General features: G+C 42.8%; 1 protein-coding gene across 1 annotated transcript; it reads right to left on the bottom strand.

Moving 5' to 3' along the window:
- Window positions 1-45: 45 nt before the first annotated feature.
- nhlrc2 (NHL repeat containing 2) lies at window positions 46-22,279 on the bottom strand. The gene is made up of 14 exons (XM_061810308.1): window positions 22,090-22,279; window positions 21,442-21,594; window positions 19,365-19,414; window positions 18,535-18,940; window positions 16,980-17,101; window positions 16,763-16,892; window positions 16,205-16,298; window positions 15,835-16,066; window positions 15,048-15,170; window positions 14,737-14,946; window positions 14,444-14,657; window positions 13,269-13,467; window positions 3,914-4,042; window positions 46-172 (listed from the first exon to the last, which is right to left on the bottom strand). The coding sequence occupies exons 1-14, from the start codon at window positions 22,250-22,252 to the stop codon at window positions 46-48; spliced, it is 2,352 nt and encodes a 783-aa protein (XP_061666292.1). The 5' UTR covers window positions 22,253-22,279.
- Window positions 22,280-22,362: the final 83 nt, after the last annotated feature.

Raw genomic sequence — 22,362 nt, 5'->3', positions numbered from 1 at the left:
CGCAACATGAAGGACTCGCACGAATGTGCCGCTCGCATCCTTCCTCTACTTCCTCACGTTCCGACTTACTTGAATCGTTCCGGCGACTTTGCACCTCTTTTGGTACAGCGGTTCTTCCTGGTCGTGAGGCCTGTCGCGATTCCTCTGTGGACTTTTTTCGGGCGAGGAGATTCTGAAACGGGGAAAGTCACTCTTGGGCGGAAATACTCACAAACAAAATGAACTCCAAAGTGTGAAAGAATGTGTGTGTGTGTGTGGGGGGGGGGGCGTGGTGTCAAGGGTGGGGGGGGGGGTCATTTTTGTCCCTCGGTTCTTTCGTGGACAACGCCATCCGCCAAGTAAACCTCGATGCCAAAATATTTTCAATAATGCACTCCATATGTGAAGCGGTAGCCATTTTTGTGACGCGGTGCTGGACGACGTTTGCAAGCATCTCGACCAGAACCTCTTTGAAATGGAAGAAAGTGTAAATAATGCCAGTCAGAATGTCATTTATTTTAATTAATTTTCCTTCATGCCAGTCTGAATGTCATTTACTTTATTTTTTCCTTTTTTTTTTGTTTCACTTTGATTTTACTTTTCCATGTTTGATGGTTCCTGCCCATTTTTTAAACTAAATAACTAAATTAGAATTGTTACAATTTAAATTGACTTTGGAATAATTACCTCGAACATTTTTGCTTTCTCTCTCTTAGTCGTCAAATTCTCGTACAATTACTTCAAATTCGGATTTTGATTATAATGATCACGACATTGAAGGTGAACGGAAATTGAGAATTTATTCCATTTAGCGAGAGTATCACTCAGTCAGAAGCAACATTTTTAAACAAAACATTTTTTGTTAGCTTTCTGCCCACTTTTGCCCCCTTTTGCACAATTAAAATTGAAAGCACTATTTCCTACCCCACAAAAAAAGCATTTTTTTTTTTATTTTTGCTCACATTTTGATTTCAATTAATGGCTCAATTTTTGCTTTACATGTTTTCTTCATTTCATTCAAAATAAAGTCAATTAAGGTTAGAATAAAATCCATTTTCTCTGATTACAATAGTGCAGGAACTGAACAAAGTTAGCAGTATTCACATTGGGTCGTCAAATAGTGAGCCCTACTTTTACCACTCCCTCATATCTCTATATACCAAATTAATATAGTCAAAAAGTAATCGTAAAGTTGAATCCGATGGTTCCCGGGACAATTTTGAAGGAATTTTCACAAAATGTTGTACACTGTAATTAGCTTCTTGGGTTGGAGTTTTGTTTTTTTTATTTATCTTTTTTCCCCTCACTAGATTCACTTTAAAATCACACCTTATTATATATTTGTGGCAAGATTTTGTATTTTTAAGTCAACTGTCCATGTTTCTAGAATTCCCCCCTCCTTCTCTCCTTTGGGTGCATCACCAACACTGATTTGAATGTAAATTAATGCTTAACTCTACTTGCCAAGTAGGGGGGAAAAATGACCTAAATGTTGAGGTGTTCCTAATGTCTGTCTTTGTCGCGTCACTTAGTCGAAGTATCTTTATTTCGGTAGCTGCAAAACAAACCGATCCAGGGACAAAGTGCAATGTTTCTTTTAGCTTTGATTTTTTTTTTTTTTTTTTTTTTTTGCGCTTGCCACCCCACGCAACGCATGTGAACGCTGGCTACGTTCGTTGGGTTTTCCGCCTCGCGCCCCTCGTCGGGTCTTACCGGCTCGACCGGCCCACTTTGACTTTGATGAGTGTTCCGTCGCGCGCCGTAATCGCGCTCTGCTTTTAGGTCACGCGCACGCATACGAGATGAAGGGAACGGCGGGCGGTCGATACAAAATGTCTTGATTTGATCCCACCTCACGCGGCATCGCCTAAAACCACTTCGGCTCGCCCTCTGCGAGAGGTCGAGGCCTCCAGCTAGAATGTTTTGCAGAAAATCAGAGGAAAATATAAGCGTATTTACACTCTTAACACGGAAATGCAGCAAAATAGCCGCAACGGAGCAGTAACTGCGGAATTTGTGCGCCCATCCGTGCCTTTCACGCAGAACCCAGCAAAGCACGGGATCTAGCATCGAGCTGCTTTTACACGGCAACACAGCGCGATGGAATCACATAGTTCGATGGAATGAGACATTGCCGCACTAACTCCATCCCCTCCGTTCGACATGGAAAATTCCAGGCCGAGTGCGGCAACTGCGAGCGCGCTTTCACACGGCGTCAACACCAGCGTGCGCTGTTCGGTGCCGAATCCTTTGGGCTATTACAAGCGGCGAGAAAGACGCTCTAGTGGGATTCGCGAGCCTGTGATGAAAAATGATTTGGGTAGCTTTCAATTGACGCCTGCAAAATGTGATTTTTTTTTTTTTTTTTAAATATCCTTTCCCTGGTCCTGTGCAATGATTTCTCTGTCAGGATGGAATATCCAAACTGTGATTCTAATATACACTTGTAGATACATTTTTTTTTAAATATTGAGGTGTATATACTGTATATATACAGTATGTGTATATATGGCGGCTCCGGGGAATAAAATGACATGCGTCATGCGTAACCTTGTGGAATTTTACTGGTGTTGATTTTTGCTCTTTTTTTTTTTTTCCACTGCTAGCGGATGACATAAAACAGAACAACTCTTTGCGCTCCAGGCAGATTGAAGGGGACCCTTTTTGTGGACGAGGCACATTCAGAGCCCCTTTTTGCCCAAAAGGTGTGCAGTCGGCAAAGCTGTAAGTCACACCGCGCAGCGCGTGGTAGGATTTATTTCGTCACGACAAGGATTGCTGCTGAATAATAGAGGAGAGGAAGGAAAAAAAAAAAACAGGGGTCTACTTGTCTAATGCAGGGTGGGCAAGGTATGGCCCACGGGCCACTTACAGGACTTCTACGGTTCCTTCTGCCCATTTAGGGTTAGCATAATCAAGAGTCCGGAAATATTTGTTGCATTAACTGAGGCGTTTTTTACCAAACTTGATCCGTTTGCAAACGTATGTATGTACCGTAATTTCCGGCCTACAAGCTGCGACTTTTTTCACACGCTTTCAACCCTGCGGTTTCAGCGGCGATGCGGCTAATTTGTGCATTTTTTTTCTAAAGGCGGCAAGGTGGCAATCAAGCGGAAAAGGTAAGAGTGAGACCGGTGGAATATATGTGCCGAGGAAGTGACTTTTACCGGCCCTGTTAGCGCTATGCTAGCGTGTTGCTGCTGTGTTACTGGCGTGTCTCAGTTATGTTTACCGGTTATTTTTATTTTAACAGGCCCTGTTAGTCTGAGCGCTATCGCTGCGCTAGTGTTAGCACTAGCTTTAGCTTGGCGCTACCGCGGCTTTCTGTGTACCGTCTTTCTTTGTAAATAACTCGTGTTTCAATGTGGGTACTTGCGGCTTTTACACAGCTGCGGCGTACGTATGTACCAAATGGTATTTCCTTTACAAATGTATTCGATGACCCCTAACCCCAAACGGCCAGCCGTCAGTCATTCAACAGCTAAAACGCGGCTTTTGGTCTTCCTTTCAGCAGGCGTCATTTGTCTTTTTCTCCCCGCCCGTCTGCAGGCCGCAGTGACGCGCGTCAGGTTGATACCGCGTAACCATTTCGGGTCGCCCACCGGGAGTCTATTTTTAGCTCGCTGATAAAATGCGGCCTCTCCTGCCATCTTTGGATGACTACACTTGAAAATGACCAAAGCCGTCTTTTATGACGGCCGCTCTCTGCAGAGGGAGATAACCGAGCGAGCGGCCCGCGCGGATTAACTACACCAGTGCTTGTCAAACTTTTCACACCGACAACAGGCACGGTGCTTAAACATGGGGAAACATCCATCCGTTTTCTTAGCCCCTTATCCTCACGAGGGTCGCGGGAAAAAAAAAACTACAAAAACTAGACATCGGTTCCGCGTTTATTCGGTCTGTTTTTAAAATGAGAAAAGTCAACACTCACGTGCGGAAGAATAGCCGTCCTGGCTCGATTATTTTTCCATTTATTCGCTGGCTTCCACTCGGGTCTTTTTCCTTTCGGCTTGAATTTGGCACGGAACGCAGCAGCCGGCGGCCGGGATCAAAACAAAACCTGCCGGTCGAGGAAAGAGCTGTGAAATTGCGGCAAACATTCATGTTAAAAGTTCGTACGTTCTAATGCGTCGCGGAGCATCCCTGTGGCCGAACGCGCCGACACAACTGATGAGCGACCGGCACGTGTGGCACTCAGATAAGCGCGACGCGTCAAAGCGTCTGGGTCACGCTTTTCATCATCCGAATTACCCGAGAAAAGCGGCAGCGTTTGCGACCTGTTCAAAGAGACCAAATACAAACAAGTAAGCAGCGCTCATGTTGTTTCAAAAGTCTGCACATCCCTGTTCAAAGGTTATATTTTTTGATATTAAATCCCAAAAAATCATTTCAGACCTTTTTAATAACCATCTGTTGTCTGCACAATCGGATTAAAGAAAAAAATTAGCAAGGGGATGTAAAAATTGTAGTTGCATAAGTGTGCACACCTTCCTATAACTGGGAGGAGACCACGTTCTGAATAGCCAATCGCGTGCATTTATGTGAAACCCATGCCAGCATTTAAAGGTGCCTCTGATCATACCGAAATAAGGTTCAGTAATTTAAATGCCCAGGTTATGTCAAAACAGGGAAGAAAGTCTTGAATTGTTTTTTTTCCCCACAAAAAGATATTTGAACATGGGTGTGTAAGCTTTTGAATAGGCCCTGTACATGGTGGCTCATTTAAATCAAATGAATTAGTTTCTTTTTTTTTCTTTTCTACTTTTTTTTGTTTTAACATTTTTAATCAAACCTCAATTAATCACATTTTACACTTTTTTAAATTCATGAGTTTTGTTTTTACCGTTCATTTTTTTCTCCTATTTTTAATTATTTTCATGCCCCCTTTTTGTTGCCCTCCTATTTTTTCATCTTTTTAAACCGCATTCCTTTTTTTTTTTTAGTTTTAAAAAATGGCCCACTTCACTACCAACACAGTGCACAACTGTAGGATTTCCCAGCGAAAAAGCATAAAAAGTAGAAAAGGAATAATCTTCACAAAATGCTTTTTAAGTTCACAATGCCGGCACGTACCACAGAGCATCACTTATGAATGAGCTTTAGAAAAAAAAATACAGAATTCTTTCTTCATCGACTTGTTGGCGTTGCGGCTGACTGTTTCATTATGAAATGTGTTATTCTTCAAAATGCAAATGAGCGTCTCCATCTGTGAGCGCACGCTGTTAATCTCAACACAAACGCCCCGCCACGAAAACAATGTTTAATGATGATCAAGCGCTCCTGTGTTTTTTTTTCCCTCCTTCTTTTTTGCAAAATCCTCAATAAATGATAGCTTAGACCATTCACAGACACTCAGTTAGCCGACAAGAGTTGATTTGCAAACGCAGGCTCAGTTCTCTTCACTTTTTCAACCCAGGTGGAAGTTGTAATTTGGGACACTTGTGCAGTACTTGCACAGGAATGTTAAAATGTTACCCCAAAAATGAAAAAAATCTTTGTACCAAATGGACTGGCTAAGCATCTCTCCACTGTTAAAGCATCTATAAAGCTTAAAAAGAAAAAATTGTGGCCACACATAATGACATTTTCTCTCAGGGTTCTACTCGCGTTTGTTGCCCGCGGTTTAGCCATTAATGGCAGCGTTGACGCATTTTGAGTGGGCAGAATATTTGCGCTGGTATCCAAGCTGTACACAGATTACATGGTAGCAATGTGTCAATATGGCCAGAAAATTCTCAACATCTGATCAGATTGCCCGGTCCTCTTCCTTACCAGTCAAGGTCCGACTGTTTGCCGCGAGCATTCTTGTGAAAAATGGTTTTACGGAGGCCTTGTGTTCATTTTTTGGAAACCATATTTTAAACACAAATGAACCAAAACAAAGCAATCAATCTCTGAGACGGGGTTTTTTGTTTTTAATTCCACAAAACACAAACAGCATGTAAACTCACATTCAACACCATTTTTGGGAATGAAAACCTGCAACCTCCTGTACAGAAATAAATACGCAACATTGTTTATATAAACAAATTGGGCAGCAATTGCACTTGTCGACGGCTGTGAGGTAAAACACAAGGTGAGTTTAAATAAAATACTGTACAACAAATCCCGACTGTCCAGTTAGTGAGAATTAGCATCGTTTTATACATATTTAAAATTCATACAAGAAACAAATAAAGGACCTTCAGGAACTGTTTAGAAACCATTAAGTGCATGTTAGTGATATAATTGAGCCTTGTGGAACAAAAGTGGGCTAATTCCATTTTTTCAGAATCAGCTTTAGTGGCCAAGTACAGCAATGAAAAGATCTCTCTCAGAGCTTAAATTTGAGTAAATTGAGATACATATTTCAGTATTCGTACTTTGTCTTGGCTTAAAAATTTTTTGACAAGACAATCCAATTTGACAAGCAGTGAAAATAAATGTGCCTTTGGAGTCTGCGATTTGCAAGCTGTGGCGACCTCTCGTGGTCCTTGGAAGTATCACTGCACAGTTACAGTTCAGTTGTATTTCACTTTAAAGTTCATTTAGTTCATTTTAGTTTTTATTGTATTTGTGATATTGTTGTTTCTGATTTTAAATATGTGCCTTCTTGAGCTCAATGAGGTTGATCTTGTGGGTTGAAATGAAGCACTTCAGGATTTTAAACAGTGCAATTTGGCTCCTGCACAGTCACAGTTGAACGCACAAAAAGACGGAGAGGAGTCATGTTCGGAGTCAGAAACGGGATTCGGAGGGGGCAATCCTCTCGGTTCCGGGTCCGGACAGGCTGCAGTCGCTGTTGTCGGTCCACAGGCCGATCGTCCCTCCGCCTCCGCCGGGCTCCAGCGAGGTCAGCACCAAGCCGGCCGAGTAGCGGCTCAGGTCGCAGGAGCTGACGTGCAGCATGCGCTCCTTCCGGGCTCGGGGCCGGCGGCACAGCAGCCTCTTGAACGCCCTGCGGAAGTCCGGACTCCGGCAGTAGATGACCGGGTTGAAGGCAGAGTTGGCGTAACCCAGCCAGTTGAGGAAGACGAACAGGTCCTCGTCCACCAACTCGGCGCCGAAAACGCGCAGCACGTTGACAACGAAGAAGGGCAACCAGCACAGGGTGAAGGTTCCCATGATGATGCCCAGCGTCTTGAGCGCCTTGTGCTCCCGGAGCGCGGCCATGCGCGGCGGCTTCCTCTTGCATTTGGCGCCGCTGGCGTGGATGTGGAAGCGACCTTCGCAGCGGTCGATCTTCCGCAGCTGCAGCTTGGCTTCCCGGTAGACGCGCGCGTACACGAACACCATGACCACCAGCGGCAGGTAGAAGGACACCACGGACGAGGAGACGGCGTACGCCCGGTTGGTGACGAAGTCGCAGCACGCCGGGTCCTCGTAGCACGCCGTGTGCGCGCTATCCCGGGACCAGTGCATGAGGATGGGCAGGAAGGAGACGAGCCCCGAGACCCCCCACACGGCGCACACCGCCGCTTTGGCCCGGGCCCTGGTGAGCAAACTCTGGTAGCGAAAGGGCGCCGTGATGGCCACGTATCGGTCCACGGCGATGACGCAAAGTGTCTCGATGCTGGCCGTGACGCACAGCACGTCGACGGAGATCCAGAACTCGCAGAAGAACGAGCCGTAGTCCCAGGCGCCGCGCAGCTGCAGCGCCGCCCCGAAGGGGACCACCAGGACCCCCATGATCAGGTCGGCGCACGCCAGGGACACCACAAACACGTTGGTGCGGGTTTGGAGACGCTGCGTCCGGGCGATGGCCACGATCACCAGCGCGTTGCCCAGCACGATGGCGAGCACGATCAGGGACATCAGGAGGCTCATGCCGGCCACCCACTCCTCGGACGACGCCGGCCGGCCGCCGCCGCCGCCGCCGCCGCCGCCGTCGTCGTCGGGCTCCGTGCCGTTGCGGGGGTCCGCGGGCCCCATGACGGGCTCCCGTCGCCAGCCAACTCCATCTGGAGCTCCGCAGCTGGAGCTCCATCCGAATGCACCGGCCCGGGATGTCAATCGAGGAGGGGGCGCGGGGGCGCTTGCGTCACGACCACGCTGGCCAATCGGAAGGCTCTCATCACTTCCGAAACAAGAAATTACGCCAGCCTCTTTCGAGCCGCATTTTAAGAATGGAAAAATCTCACACGGCACAGCACCGTGCAAAAATGCGACAAAAGTACAATTCTCAAATTTACTCACAAATTCAAGTTATGTATCAATACTTCTGCCTGTGACTATCACTGACATAGATAAAGATACATAAATTGTAAAACAAAATATAAACAAAAAGCGTTCCAAAACCAGAAAAAAATTTTAAAAATATTGATTTCAGGCTAAATTTAACATACACATAAGGTGCAACACTCCATTACACCAACAGATTTTGCTGGATTTTACACAATGCCACTAAAATAAGTGCAAAACATTTGAAGAGAACTGAATTGCTCAATTGCATTGGGTAATAAAGTAGTAGTAGCATCTTTCCTGATCTGCAGTTTATCATCTACAATACTTACGCTGTAAAAATGGTGTAACAAAATGAGTGGGGCCGGGGGGTAAAAGGTGAAATATTACAAAAATAACATCATGCTACAACACAAAAGCGATTACACGAGAATAGTCCTACAGGAATATATTTGTAATACAGTTCAGTAACGCTAAAAGACAAAAGTCAAATACCAAAAACGAATAAAGTCATGCCATGTTACGAGGCAAAAGTTGCAGGAATGTTGCAAAATGTATGTATTGTTACGAGACAAGTCCTAACGTTACTAGAATACCTTCGTAATACATTTTCACGTTAATGAGAGCCGTTAATGTTACAAATTGTGTGCTATGAAAATAAATTCCCACGTTACGAGAGTAATGTCTCAAGTGTAACGTAAGAATTATTATTTTTTTCCAAGAATAAAGTCAAAGTGACAGGAGTAACATTACACAAATAAAGCCAAATTCTTGTAAGATTAAAGTCATAAAGTTGCAAGACAAAATTTGGCATATGAAAATTACAGCAACATTACACATATAAAGATGGAATGTTACAAGAGTAAAGGCGGCATAGTAAAATTATAATTAAAAAAAAAATACCCCCAAGTTGTTGTAACATGTCACGTTAAAAGATCAAAAATCATAATACCGTCCAATTAGGCACAATATTTTCAGACACAAATATCGGCTAAGTCCTTAACTCCTTTCTTTAGTTGTCATTCGGGCATCCGAATGACGTCTCAATTAGAATTTTAAGATCCAATTTGCAGAGGAGACTGCGATCTAATGAAAACCTTCTGGGGGAGGAAAAAAAAAAGAATAATAAGACAACAGCATGCATCCTAATGACGATTTATGTAAAAGTGGCGTTCTACGCACACACAACACACACACACACACGCATAAACTCGCGGATGGATAACGGCGGTGTGATTGTTCTTCAACCTGCCGATTAGCGTTCACTCAACCGTGAACCCGATGACACTGCGCCGGGGCTCTTGGCCAGAAAGATAGACCACTTGACTCAAAACATACCACTGGCTACTGTATACAGTCGTGCCTTGTGTGACGGCCAGAATTCCAGAGTTTCCTGAATGTACATCGCGGATAACGTGCACAATACGAGGATTCAGTGGGCCATAGGAGAAAAATTGAATTAACGGATGACTACAAAGGCACCGTACGCTTGCCTGAGCTGCTTCCAGCATTTGGATGTTAGTACCAGTGTCCACCAAAAATATTCCATTATAATTACATACATCTTGGCCAAATAATTAGGTACACTGGTGCGAGAATACTAAGCCAAAATATTTGGTAAACCTGAGGGGAAAAAATACTGACAAGGGGGTTCAAATTATGTAGGCCCAAAATATTTTTAGACACTCTCGGTCAGTAAATTAGGCTAAACAGACAACCAAACTATTACGTAGATCTGGGGGGGGAAAAAAAATGTAGGTACACAATAACCATATTATTAGGTACACTGAAAATATTAGGTATGTTCAAGGTTGAATTATTCAGTACATCTTATAAAAAAAAAAATACACATAACATGAGGAACTCAATTGGTCTGATTAACAAGTTTACCCCAAATATTTTACAACCTAAATTTTAGGAACAATAGAGGGAAACACAAATCGTAAAATTATTAAGTGCCAAATATTAGGTAAATCAACGCCAAATTGTTAGGTACACCTCAAATATTAGATACGCCTGTCAAATTATTTGCTCCACGCAAAATGTGAGGTGCACTGACACCAAACACACACACGTTATGTAATTGGCCGCAAAACTGTATTTATTTATTTCGAGTACATGGTGAACTTTTAACGTTTTAACCACTTGGAAGAAAATGGATTTGAGGCACCTTTTAAAAGCCTACTTGACCTTTCAACACACAAGCTTTTTAACACTCAGAGGCAGCGCATAGAGAGAAGAAAAAGGAAAATGTGTCGATTTGAGGATCAAATATTTTTTTTAAACATATACCATAACACATTTATTATCAATTGATTTAGTTTGTCTTTCAGCAAAGCAAAGGGGCAATAAATAAAAGTGATTCAATTAAAAACAAAGTGGATTTTTGTCAGGGGAGTGGGGGGGAATGTTTCTTTTACGTCATATTGCCCTGCCCTAAATTTTAGAGACAAAATGGATTTAGGGTCTTGATGCACTGCCTATTTTTTTGTTTGTTTGTTTAGTTTTTTTAAAAAAAATTGTTTTGACAGACAGAGTTCTCACATATTGAAATCCCTCAGGAGGCCGAGGCACCACTTTTCCGGACTGCCTGGGTGCTTACGTCACACGCAAAGATAAATGACTGTTGGAATGAGTGTCGGAGGGCGTGTGGCCCCCCTTGAGACAGACCATCACCGCGATTAGGCCAAATTGGTTAAAGAGCACCGAACATGCACAAGGTTCTTAGTTTGTGTTGTGTGAATGTTTACTTGCCCCACGGTTGACCCAGGCCACCTACCACCTCGGGACCCAGGAAAGGTGAGGGTCTAAGCAATAATTGTCCCAAATAAGTGCTTCAAAAGAAGAAAAACTGTTTTATTTGTTCTTTCTGGTACATGTTTAAAGTGCAGCATTGAAGTGAAGACAAAAATACTCTCCAAAAAACTACCCCCACCCCAAAAAAATAAGCAAATAAGTTATATTGAATTATTAAAGATGCCTTGTTGCTTTTTAAAACTAATTCACTGAGAGTCCTCCATGTTAACCTGAATTGAAAACCTGTCAATGGCAGTGAATTAAAAAAATCATTGCTAACCATTTTTCAAGGCACTTTCGGTCAAGGTGGGGCAAAATTGTTACCACATTGTTTGTGACATTTTTATTCCCTTTGGAGATCAACATCATCATCTGCTACATTTTTAAAGAAGTTCATTAATTACTATCAGCAACATTTTAACCCTTGAAGAGGTGTACACGGCATACTTAATGACGTTAGCTATGGTGCTGAAATTGAGAACAGGCGGTTTGTAAAAATTCCACATTTTTATGTTAGCGCTGATCCTAATTCTAAGTAGTTGCTTTTCGACATAATTCCAGCGATAAATTTAGACCCGACTCTAATTAGAGCAAAACTATTTGTCCACAATCAAAGGATGTTTGCTCTGATGCTAATGTTAACTAGAAGACATTAGTTTGTACTCAATTCTGTACACAAGTTTTAGCTTTGACACAAAATTACAAAATAATTAGAGTACGTTATTTTGAACAATTTTGTCCTATAACGCATTTAATGGTTACATTCCTCTGAAGTATATTAGCTCCAATCATGCTAATATGAAATAAATGTCTCCTATGAGATGTCAGTGTGGCATAAACATGATTTGGAATGTTTTTCCCGATTAAATTTTGACAATGTTGCTTTCTTTCAGTTGTCATGACATTAAATTCTGACGAGAATTGGCTCAACTTTGCATAAATAAGGCCTAATGTTCATATTTCAGGCTGCAGCTCTTGATCAAGGAGTGTTAGTGCTTTGATTTGTAACAATAAACGTCCATTAGGGGCTGTGATATAATAGAGTGCTTTTAGAGTGGTCTGTACCTCTTATGAAAATCAGGTTTAGAAGAGTCCCACTTCTACCCAAATGGACAAAGCGGTCAGAAAGCACCTTGAGCTAATCCGTCAACCGGCCGTCTTGCGGACATTTTTATCCTCATGCGGAGCAGTTACCGAGCCAGACATGTCGCTTGTGTTCCCACGCTGTTCGGATGGAAAAGTAAGCTACATAAGACTCAAAACTTACAAATCTATTTAAATGAAATTAAATAAATATAATGTACAGTCGTGTGCGAAAAAACCCCAACATCTGCAATTAGATGTGTTTTAGCAATGCCATAATAATCATATATCATATCAGAACTCCAAGTAGAGGACAGACTTCCCCAAAACAAAAGTGATAATTCATAAAGATTTGTATTTGGACTTGTTTTATCCATGCATTTGTTTAGTAATTCACCCACATGATGAGGATCAACTTTTCCATTGATGTGACCTTTAACCTGTACAGCATAATTTAATAAAGAAAACAAAAATTGCAGAAGGGAAGTAAATCCAAACTCAGTGCACAGCACGCTTGTATCATGAGCACGTGGGTGTGTTCAGAATTAATTAATCATAATCAAACTCCGGTTATATGGGAGTCAGCACTCACCTGCAACCATTTAAAATTCCTCTAACAGCAAATAAAGTTCTTGTGGACTCGTAGGCTTTTTTTTTTTTTTGCTTCCATGCAAATGCGTGGTTTTATGCTAACACTCACTGCTATTCTAACTGTAAATAATTACAAAACCCCATTTTGTCTCAGACCCTTGGAGCCAGCTATGGGAAAATAGCCCAAAGGCATCGCACTGCCATCACCATGCGTCATTGTGGCTTTACTATGCTTTTGGTGATAAGATGTATTTTTTTTTCCGCTAAATATTCCTTTTGGAGTGGTAGCTAACGTGGTCAACCTTAGTTTTAATGGACATTTTCCCATACCTTTTTGAGAGCTGTGTCAAATTACTTTTATTGTGATTTTAGTTTAATATTATTATTATTATTAAATTATATATTTCCATATCAAAAATAGATGGAGTGTCCATAATAAAAACAAAGCTAGTGGTGACCTTAGACCTTTTGTGCCATAATGTAAACAGTATTGGCTTTATGTTAATGAAATTAGTTTCCATTATTTCTTGTAAAAAAAAAAAAAAAAAAGATTAAGAAATCAAATCCAATCTTTTTTTTTTTTTTTTTTTTTTTTTTTTTAGAAGAAATGCTTCAAAGTCACAGTGACTTCCCCTGTGGCAGGAATGTCACTTAGCTGGAGAGGCTGGTGGAAGGCTGCCGCTCTCATGGTGCACGTCGCTCCCGCCGCCGTGCAGAAATACAGCCAGACGCTCAGCGTGAGTCCCGCATGTAGTTTCTTGGGAACTTCCGGAAGCTTCGCCGTGACATGCAGCGGCGTCGATAAATCTGTGATAGCGCCGGTGACCGGCTGCGCATCGAGCAGCCACTCATCACCTTCAGGGGGGGAAAATAAAGCTTTATATAGCACCTTACAAGAATCAATCTACTTAGTGTGCAATCTGGCTCTGTTAAATTGAAAACAAGGCTATTATTCTGCTGTATAGATGTTAGTTGTACCTTCTGCCATCTAGAGGAAGAGCATTTAATTGTTCTGGCTGTCACTGTACATGGTCAGCATAGACAGATGAGACATTATTTGGAATCAATAATTAAGTAAATGAAATTGGTTGATTACCTGCCGCACCCCTCATTATCCCTCACTAATGAGCCATAAAAGGGACAAAAAAAAAAATCTGATGGGTCTTTTTAAATCAGGAAGTGATGCTGCACTGTGAGAGGCAAATACAGGCGAAGGAGCACTCATTCTTTCGCTGATTAATGGCGCCGATTCCTAGCACAGCGTTCCCGGGAGAGCCACGGCTAAAAAGCGAACATTTCGTCCTGGCATGCACTCCAAACTGCATTCGTTCAAATTCCCGCTCCAGGCTGATCGGATCAGCTTAAGTCTAGACCAGCTCGGGGATCGCGTAACATAGACTGGGCGCTAATTATGTGAAGTGAGTTGCCGCGCTCTTATCGTGCTGAAAATAGCGTCGTGCTGCTGATACCGACGATGGGAGAGCTTGCCGCTTCACTCGTAACCGTGGAAAAACGTCCAGAGTTAATATGCCAACCATCACCCGACGTTATGTGGACGGATAAAGAAAGAAACGGAAAACATTCCCACTTAAAGGAAATGACAGTTGAACTTCTGTCAGTTGGTGATGGAGGGAATCTGATTGGCTATCCAAACCATGATTGGTTGAATTAAAATGGGACAAATCACATCTTGGATATTGTTTTGGCGTACCAAACATGAATGAAAAAACTTGGCCATTGATAAGAGATTTTTTAGGGGGAAAAAAATTATGCTTACATTTTTTTTTTTTTTTTTAAATACTAGTCCCTACTGAGACAAAATGGCGCTTACCTTCGGCGGAGAGGGCCCAGCAGCTCGGCGCCTCATCGGTGAGTTTGGCTCCTTCGGGAAGCGACAGGGTGAGCGACATCACGACACTTTGCCCGGCACTCGCAGACACTGGTGGCATGTCTATTCTGAAGGCCCCTCGGGGCATTTTGGGGGTTTTGGTGGGACGGTTAACTTTGGCAGGAGTGAAGTCTGTGCTGTCTGAGGAAATAAGGAACTAGAGAGAAAGTTGTAACATGTAACAATAACTTTTGGGAAGAGGTGAAGCAGGATGAAAAATTGGTAAAACGTCATACCAGTGAGACAGTTTTGGAGTGGAGGTCCAGTACTTTGACTTGGTGGTTGTTGGTGTCGGCGACGTAGAGGTGTTTGCCACCGGCGCCCACGCAGATTCCACCAGGCTCGTTGAAGCGGGATGTGAGGAAGTCAGGACCCAGAGTATCGCCTGGTTCTCCTGTGCCAACCAGAGTCCTGCACTGCTTCGTCTTGGGGTCCACAACTTTAATCTTTGCACATACACGATGCCAATAAGTAAGTCTTTATAATTGATGTCTTTGACTTTTTCCACTAATTCATAACAGAATTCTAGCTGGCGAGAGACGACCACCTTATGGTTGTAGGAGTCGGCCACATACAGCAGGTTTTGCTGCGGGGACCACGCCACGCCGAGCGGATGCTGCAGCTTGGCATCCACGCCCTTCCCGTCCACGTCCCCGAAAGCAAATAGGTTCTGGATCACAAAATGTCAGGACACAAAATGCAACATTGCCTTAAAAAAAAAAAAAAAAAAATACTTAATCAAGTCTTTCGCAACAAAATAGAACAGCACATAATAAATAAGCCTAACACTTCATTATTCTTCCATTCAGCCAAAAGTACAATTCAGTAGGCCCAGTTTTGATGCCAACGTTTTGAGTAAATTAATCCCTTTAAGAGGGAAAATATGTACCCAGCCTCATAAAGGTTGCAAAATACTGAATTAAGTGATTCCTGTTTAACAATTTTTCCATTTTATTCAGTCTTTTTTGACAGATGCCCATTGTTTTACATGGCACAATAATAAAACTTATACCAGCACATTAGAGAAAAAGAAGCCATTCATCGCATGTCAAAATTGCAAAGTTATGAAACAAAGAGGCTTGTCGACAACACATACTTCCAGAAAGAGCCACAGTTAGCTAGATGAATACAGAGTGATTGTTTTCCGATTATGGCTCCCATATTCGTGGAAGTGTTGCATCTAAAAGGCTAAATAAAAGACCGAAAATAGAAAGTTCAAAGCGGTGCAAGAACAGAGACGTGTCAATTAGATAACAAAATTCTCCAAGGCATGATATTATTACGTAACTAAGGAATGCAATTTGTGAAGAAAGTGACACTGATTTATAACTCACCATTGGGTCTCTCTCACCGCCAACCAGGTGCTTGACCGCACCGTCCTTCAGCGCCACAGTGCGAACCGTGCTGCTTTCGCTGTCGGCCACAAAAAGGCAGTTCCACGGCTCCTCGGGGGCCACGGCCAAACCCGAGGGCTGGGCGAAGCCCGCCTTGTGCGGGTAGGCGTTGTTGCGGTTCTCCTCGCTGCCGCTACCTGCCCATCGCACGCACGTACCCGCCTTGGACTCACTGTCAACGTGATAATGCGTCTGTGGGTCGTTTTCCGTCACACCTCGATATTCTACAGTTGCAACTTTGTGGGAATAGTTAAGGAAAGGGCATTTTCTGTCCCAGTGCACCAAGGTTGCACTTGTTCACCTGTCTCACCTTCCTTTGGGCAACTTGCCATCTGCTAGGAACAAAGCCCAAATTTGATGGGTTCCCGCCATGGCCACCCACAGCACGTTGTCCTCGACGCCGCCTACAAACACACACACAACCAGGACACGGCCATCATTTGGCTGTCTACCAAACCCACTCAATGACATCAGGAAGTTTTAAAACATTTAAAATAAAAAAAAAAAAACATGCTTCCTTTCTAACTGAATTCAGTTACCATTCACAAGCTAGCCTAGAACACATGATTGTGAATGTGGGAGGTTCCACTTAGAAGGTTGATTGTCGTTATCAAGGAAGGAAGCAAAGGTAATATTTACGTTAGAGGGCATGTGACTTTGTGGTTTCTTCCAAGAAAAAGTGGGTCAATAAACAGTTCTGAAGTAATATACTGTACAGTAAGTACCCCATTTCGACCTACAAGGCTGCCCCATATTACAGTAAGTCCCTTAGGATTACTGATGCGCCTTGCCAGTGGGAACAGGCCCAGAGGTTCAAGGCAATTAAGTTTTAAGAGCCGTGGCTCAAATAAGGGCTGTAAGGACTCACCGGCTGAGCCAAGCGCCAGATCCCACGGAGAACTGATTGGCTGCTGATGTCCCATTGCACCGCCGACTTTGTCGGTACCCTGGACCCCGAGGCCGGCCAGTGTGCTCACCCGGCCCTCCGACAGGTCAATCTGCATTGATGGACGCGTGTAAGCACATGCGCGGGAGGCACTAAACTGGGTTTAAAAAAAAAAAAAAAAGAAAAAAGGATTCTTTGCCTTTCGGATGAGGTGGTTCTCAGTGTCAGCCACGTACACCACTTCGCCCTTCATGGCTACACCCTGAGGGGAGTTGAAGGAAGCTTCAGACAAGGAGCCGTCTCGCCTTCCACTTTCAGGTCCTATTGCCCACCAAAAATGGAAATTTAACTGCCATGCCAGTAAAAATGCAACTAAAACAAAACACATAATTGCTATAATTTATTGTTGCTGATTATTTATAAAGCGTAATTCCCGGCCTACAGAGCACACCTGCTATCGCCGCACTAACGCTAATTCTAGCGCCACGCTAACAGGGCCGGTTAAAAAAAAAACATTTGGTTAAAAAAAAAAAAAAAAAAAAAAATCACTGAGCAACGGCATTAACATGCTAGCGCAGCGCTAACAGGGCCGGACCGGTAAAAGTCACTTCCTCGGCACATATATTCCACTGGTCTCACTCTTACTTTAACCGCTCGAAAGCCCCCTTGCGGCCATTAGAAAAAAAATGCACAAATAGGCTGCATCACCGCATAAACCGCATGGTTGAAAGCGTGTGAAAACAGGCCGGAAATTACGGTATTTGTTAATGTATTAATATTTATTAAGTTTTATTTTAAATACATTTTGAAACATAAATGAATGAATTGGCAGAAAGTTGCTGTAGAGCGTTGGCCTCACAGTTCTGAGGACCAGGGTTCCATTTTTTTTTATTTACAAGTTAATGACTTAATGAGAAACAAGTAAATTTTTTTTAAAAAGGAATCTATCGTTAAGTGATAATCTGAGGTAAAATGCTTTAAATGTATTTGAATAGTCTAAAAAGTACATCAAATCATTTTAAATATTAAAATCAATGCAACAAATATTGCCGGACTCTTGAAAGTATAAATGCTGAACGAGCTGGATTAAAGCATGGAACCCACAGGCGGTGAAGTATGTAACCCAACGGGCCAAACTTTGCTTCGCCCAGTTCTTTATGTCAGAGAGCGGATTAACTACGCTACAGGAGAACAGGCAGAACTCCTCCCGCATGTTTGGAGAGCCCAAAGCAAACACCAGCCGCCGAACGAGATCAGCCGACAGAAATAAAAGTCCCATTGGGCATTTTTGTCCCCGCGATGGAGGTCGGTGCCAGTTCCCAGTGTGTGCACCGTCCTGAACGCTGCCAACTTCTGTGTTGGCCTGGGAACAGCCGTGGTGGGCATGATCTAAAAATATCAAAAAGTCCTGCTTTGGTGGTCCAGGGGGAATTTTTTTTTCCTTTTAAACAGTGTATATTCCAATTTACCACTTGAATGGCTAAGTTGAGTTTCGGGTGTTAAATGGTGGCAGTGTGTGTGTGTGCGTGCGTGTGTGTCAGGGGTCAGGGGAGTTGTCCCCAATGATTTTTATAGTCTTGGGCTCTCAAACAGGAAACCCAACAACTTTGGCCAGAGACGCAAAGATTGAAGCAAAGCTATACTGAAATCTTGCAAACAGTTGAAAAACTGCATATTCCATTTTTAACAATGTGTAGATTGCATTTCTACCGAATGTATTGTTATCTATTATTTGAAGAAATGCAATAAGTTACCTCCGATGACGTGTAACACCTGACAAGTCGAGGACACCACCAGGATCCGGTGATGTCCGGTGTCAGCGATGGCCAGCCTGTCGCTGCCGTGGTCCATGCAGACTTTCCCGGGGAAAGACAGGATGCTGGGGGGCTGGGAGTCCCGATAGAGCTTGACGCCCACCGGGTGCGCCTGCAGCAGCTTCTTCTCCTGGTAGTAACGGAGGGTCACGTCGGCAAAAAGGGTCAACCTGTCGCGGTGTCCCTCGCCCACCAGCGAGAAGAGCAGGTTGCCCCGTGGGCCCACCAGCACCAGCGTGGGCCAGCAGGAGACCTCGAGCTGGTGCCAAAGATATGCCTCGCCGTCGTTCACGACCGGGTGGCGGATGTCGTAGCGAAGCACGGCGCTGCGGACGTTCTCCAGGACCTTTGAAGGAAGCGGACACGTCATGCTAACTTGGACGAGTAAATGAAAAAATCGGCTCATTTTAGTTCAGCGACTTGTTTTCATTAAAAATATACAGGGAAAAAATGAGAGTATCAACAATTAAATTAATTTAAAAAATAATTAAAACAGAAATGAATAAGTTCAAATCAATATCAAAATATGTAAAATGACAATTTTAATGTATAAATAGAATATTCAAATACAGTATAAAATAATCAAAATTGATCAAACGTGGTCAAGTTGTTAGCAAATCTGTCTCACAGTTTTAAGGTTTGGGGTTCAAATCTTGGCACCGGGGGTGATAAGTTTGGATAAGCTCCAGCTCAAAATGGATGAATGGAAATACTCAAAAATAAAATTATTTAACTAAATAAACATCTGTGTACATGTAAGGTTGACTTACCTTTTCATTGGGGAATTTGGCCGAATGTACGCCGATAATAACCAAACCATCTGAGAGAACATCCCAAAGACAAGCACAATATTAGTAAAATGTAATCATTTCTAAATGTATTAAAACGTTTTAGGATACATTTTTTTTGTTGGCAAAAGAACGGCAATTAGTGATGTGGAAGTAAACTTTCTACTTTTTTCTCAACAATGCCAACAAATTGTGAAAGCTTCATGGAGAATATGTTTGCACATAATGCACCTAAGAGGTTGTTGTCAAAGAAAGCATCTCTATCCTGGTTAATAATGCGGCAAAACCATTTCCCTGAAATCAGCTGACTGTTCCGATGTTACACAACTTAATTGCTACTGAAAACAACATGTTTCTAAACCACATGTTCTGCTGAACACGCTCCTTTGATCAAGAGAAGCCTTAGCCAGCAGGCATCTTGATTGAACCAAGTTTATCTTGGCAAACAGTTTTACCACCATTTTCATGCTGGCTATTGAAATTTAATTCTTTTGTGGAGTTTGGGGGCAAATTGTCCTATTTTTTGCCGCGCCAAAACACTCGGTTTCCTGCGTCTCCCGTTATTAGACCTCAAAGTCGTAAGACAAACAAACAATCTGCAGATGCTGCCTCTCTTCATCCTCTGCCAAAAGCCAAAGGACGTATTGCAATGATGACGGGTAAATGGCGGTGCTTACTGTGGGAGTGACTGAACTGGGTGGCTCCCACACCTCACGGAGCACAGCAGCAGACAGAATGTACCCAAAGCCGTGCCAAAGATAAGGCCTGTGTGATAATGCCTAGTGGTACTGCCAGTGTGTGTGTGTGTGTGTGTGTGTACGCGTGCTTGTGTGTGTCCGTGTGTGGTGCCCAGTGTCCGGTTTGGCTCGCAGCTAAATTTTAAGCTCGGACATATTTTTAGTTAAGGCTTCCACACGTAGCAGAGATGACAACGGACGTGATGGTGACGGTGTCACGTAGTGTGAAGTCTAGTTGATTAACTAACACGCAGTGCCATAACGACCATGATGTTTAGAGCAATATATTGTAAAGGATTTCCTCAGATAGCTGCATCCGTACTCATGAATGATAAACTAAAATGCCTACCCTGAAAAAAAGCAACCTTTTTAACGTGGTTGGAATTATTTTTGCATTGCTATGTTTATGTTCCACTTGAAAAAATAAGCACCTCACCTTAATAAAACCTCTGGATGGCTGTAAATATCTTAATGACATCCTATGTACATTGTCAAAAATAAATAAACCTTTTTAAATTTGCTGTATTTTTTTTTCACTATGATATCAGGGGTGTTTCATCAACATGAGAAAATTATTCTCTGACCTAGGATTAGCAACTCGTTTATTTGGTGGTCACAATTACCTCTACTATGGCAGCCCAACTGCATTATCCACTTGAAAAAGTAAACACCTCACCTTAATAAACCCATTTTTGTGTTTGACGTAATCGTCAAGACCACGATATCGCAGGTTTTTCATCCATAAGACAAAAATAAATGCGTAACTTTGGATAAATACCCTTTCATTAGTGGGCTGCAGCTACCTTTACAATGGCGAATCGTATGCATATTCCAATTGAAAAAAACAATATACCACACCTCAAATAAACCTCTTTTTTTGTCACTAAATAGCCATTACTATGACAGCTGTGCTTAAGTATATGTCTATGACTGCAGAGTAATACCATCATCAAATGTATTTTAGAAATGTATTATTATAGTTTTTTGTGGCGTGGCAGCACACATTGTATGCATGTGTGTGTGGCAGGGATGGGGGGGTTCTATGAGAAGGGGTGTCGAACGGAGACAAAAAAGGGGGCCCCCGTGATTTTTATAGTCCTAGGCTCTCAAAAAGGAGATCCAAACTTTGGCCAGAGACGCAAAGTTGGGAGGAATTGAAGCGAGGCTATATTGAAATCTTGCAAACAGTTGAAAACCTGCATATTCCATTTTTAACAATGTGTAGATTGATGGCTATTTGCAATATTTTACTTTTATTACAAGAGTGGTAATGCCTCCGTGCATATAATTTTAAATACTGCACACGGCAAGCAGCTCAATACCTTGGACTGAGTGCTTATTCTCTAGGTGGTGAAGGTCCGGCAGGATGTGCATGCAGTTGATGCAGCAGTAGGTGAAGAAGTCCAGCAGCACCACTTTTCCGGCCAGCTCCCTGTTGAAAGACAGAGGCCCTTCTGTGTTCAGCCATTCCAGACCTGCAGCCAACCACAAAAGAAGAAAACCGTCACTCATTATACAAGAGGACGTCAGTCTCCTGATACCCACAAAATGATCTCCTCTGTATCACCATCTACTGGTGTGCTGAGGTACTGCAGCACAGCACACGTTTAACTACACTGACTTAAAAAGTTAAAAAGCCCTTGCTTGACACGACAGCAATTTAAAAGAGTTCATTACAGTAGTTTTTTTATAAAAATGTTTGCAAATGAATAACTATGTTGAACTGAGGGGAAGACCTTCATTTTGTGAGACCTTCTCTAATCTGTACAGCAGTGTTTTAACATACCGTATGTCAATTAGAGAATGTCTGTTAAAACAGGGGATTACAACACATGTACCTTAAGAAAAAAAAACGACGTCCCTTTGGAATCCCAAATTTGACGGATTTGACATGCGTCTTGTTTATCCGTGTAGCACTGCCAGCTAACCCCAACATATCCGGTGTGTGTATGTCAACTTTGATGGCTCACCTGTCTCAAAGTCGGGCATCCTGAGTTCTTCCCTCTCGTCTAGGTCTTTTAAATACTCGTAAACGAGAGCTTCCATGGACTCTTGTGTCGGGGCATCATGTAAGGCACCGTCGAGTACACTTTGAAGAGGAAAAAGAGTTGACAGGCTGCACCTGGAAGCCATGTTTGAAACTTCAGATAGCTCCGTTGGGTAAACTCGTGTACATTCATATTCTGTCTTTCGACAAATTGTCGTGGACTGAAAAAAATACATCACATGATGATATGGATTTT

Source organism: Syngnathoides biaculeatus, chromosome 22, assembly GCF_019802595.1.
Source record: "Syngnathoides biaculeatus isolate LvHL_M chromosome 22, ASM1980259v1, whole genome shotgun sequence".
In the NCBI taxonomy this organism is placed as follows: Eukaryota; Metazoa; Chordata; class Actinopteri; order Syngnathiformes; family Syngnathidae; genus Syngnathoides; species Syngnathoides biaculeatus.
This window is presented reverse-complemented; position numbering and strand designations above follow the sequence as displayed.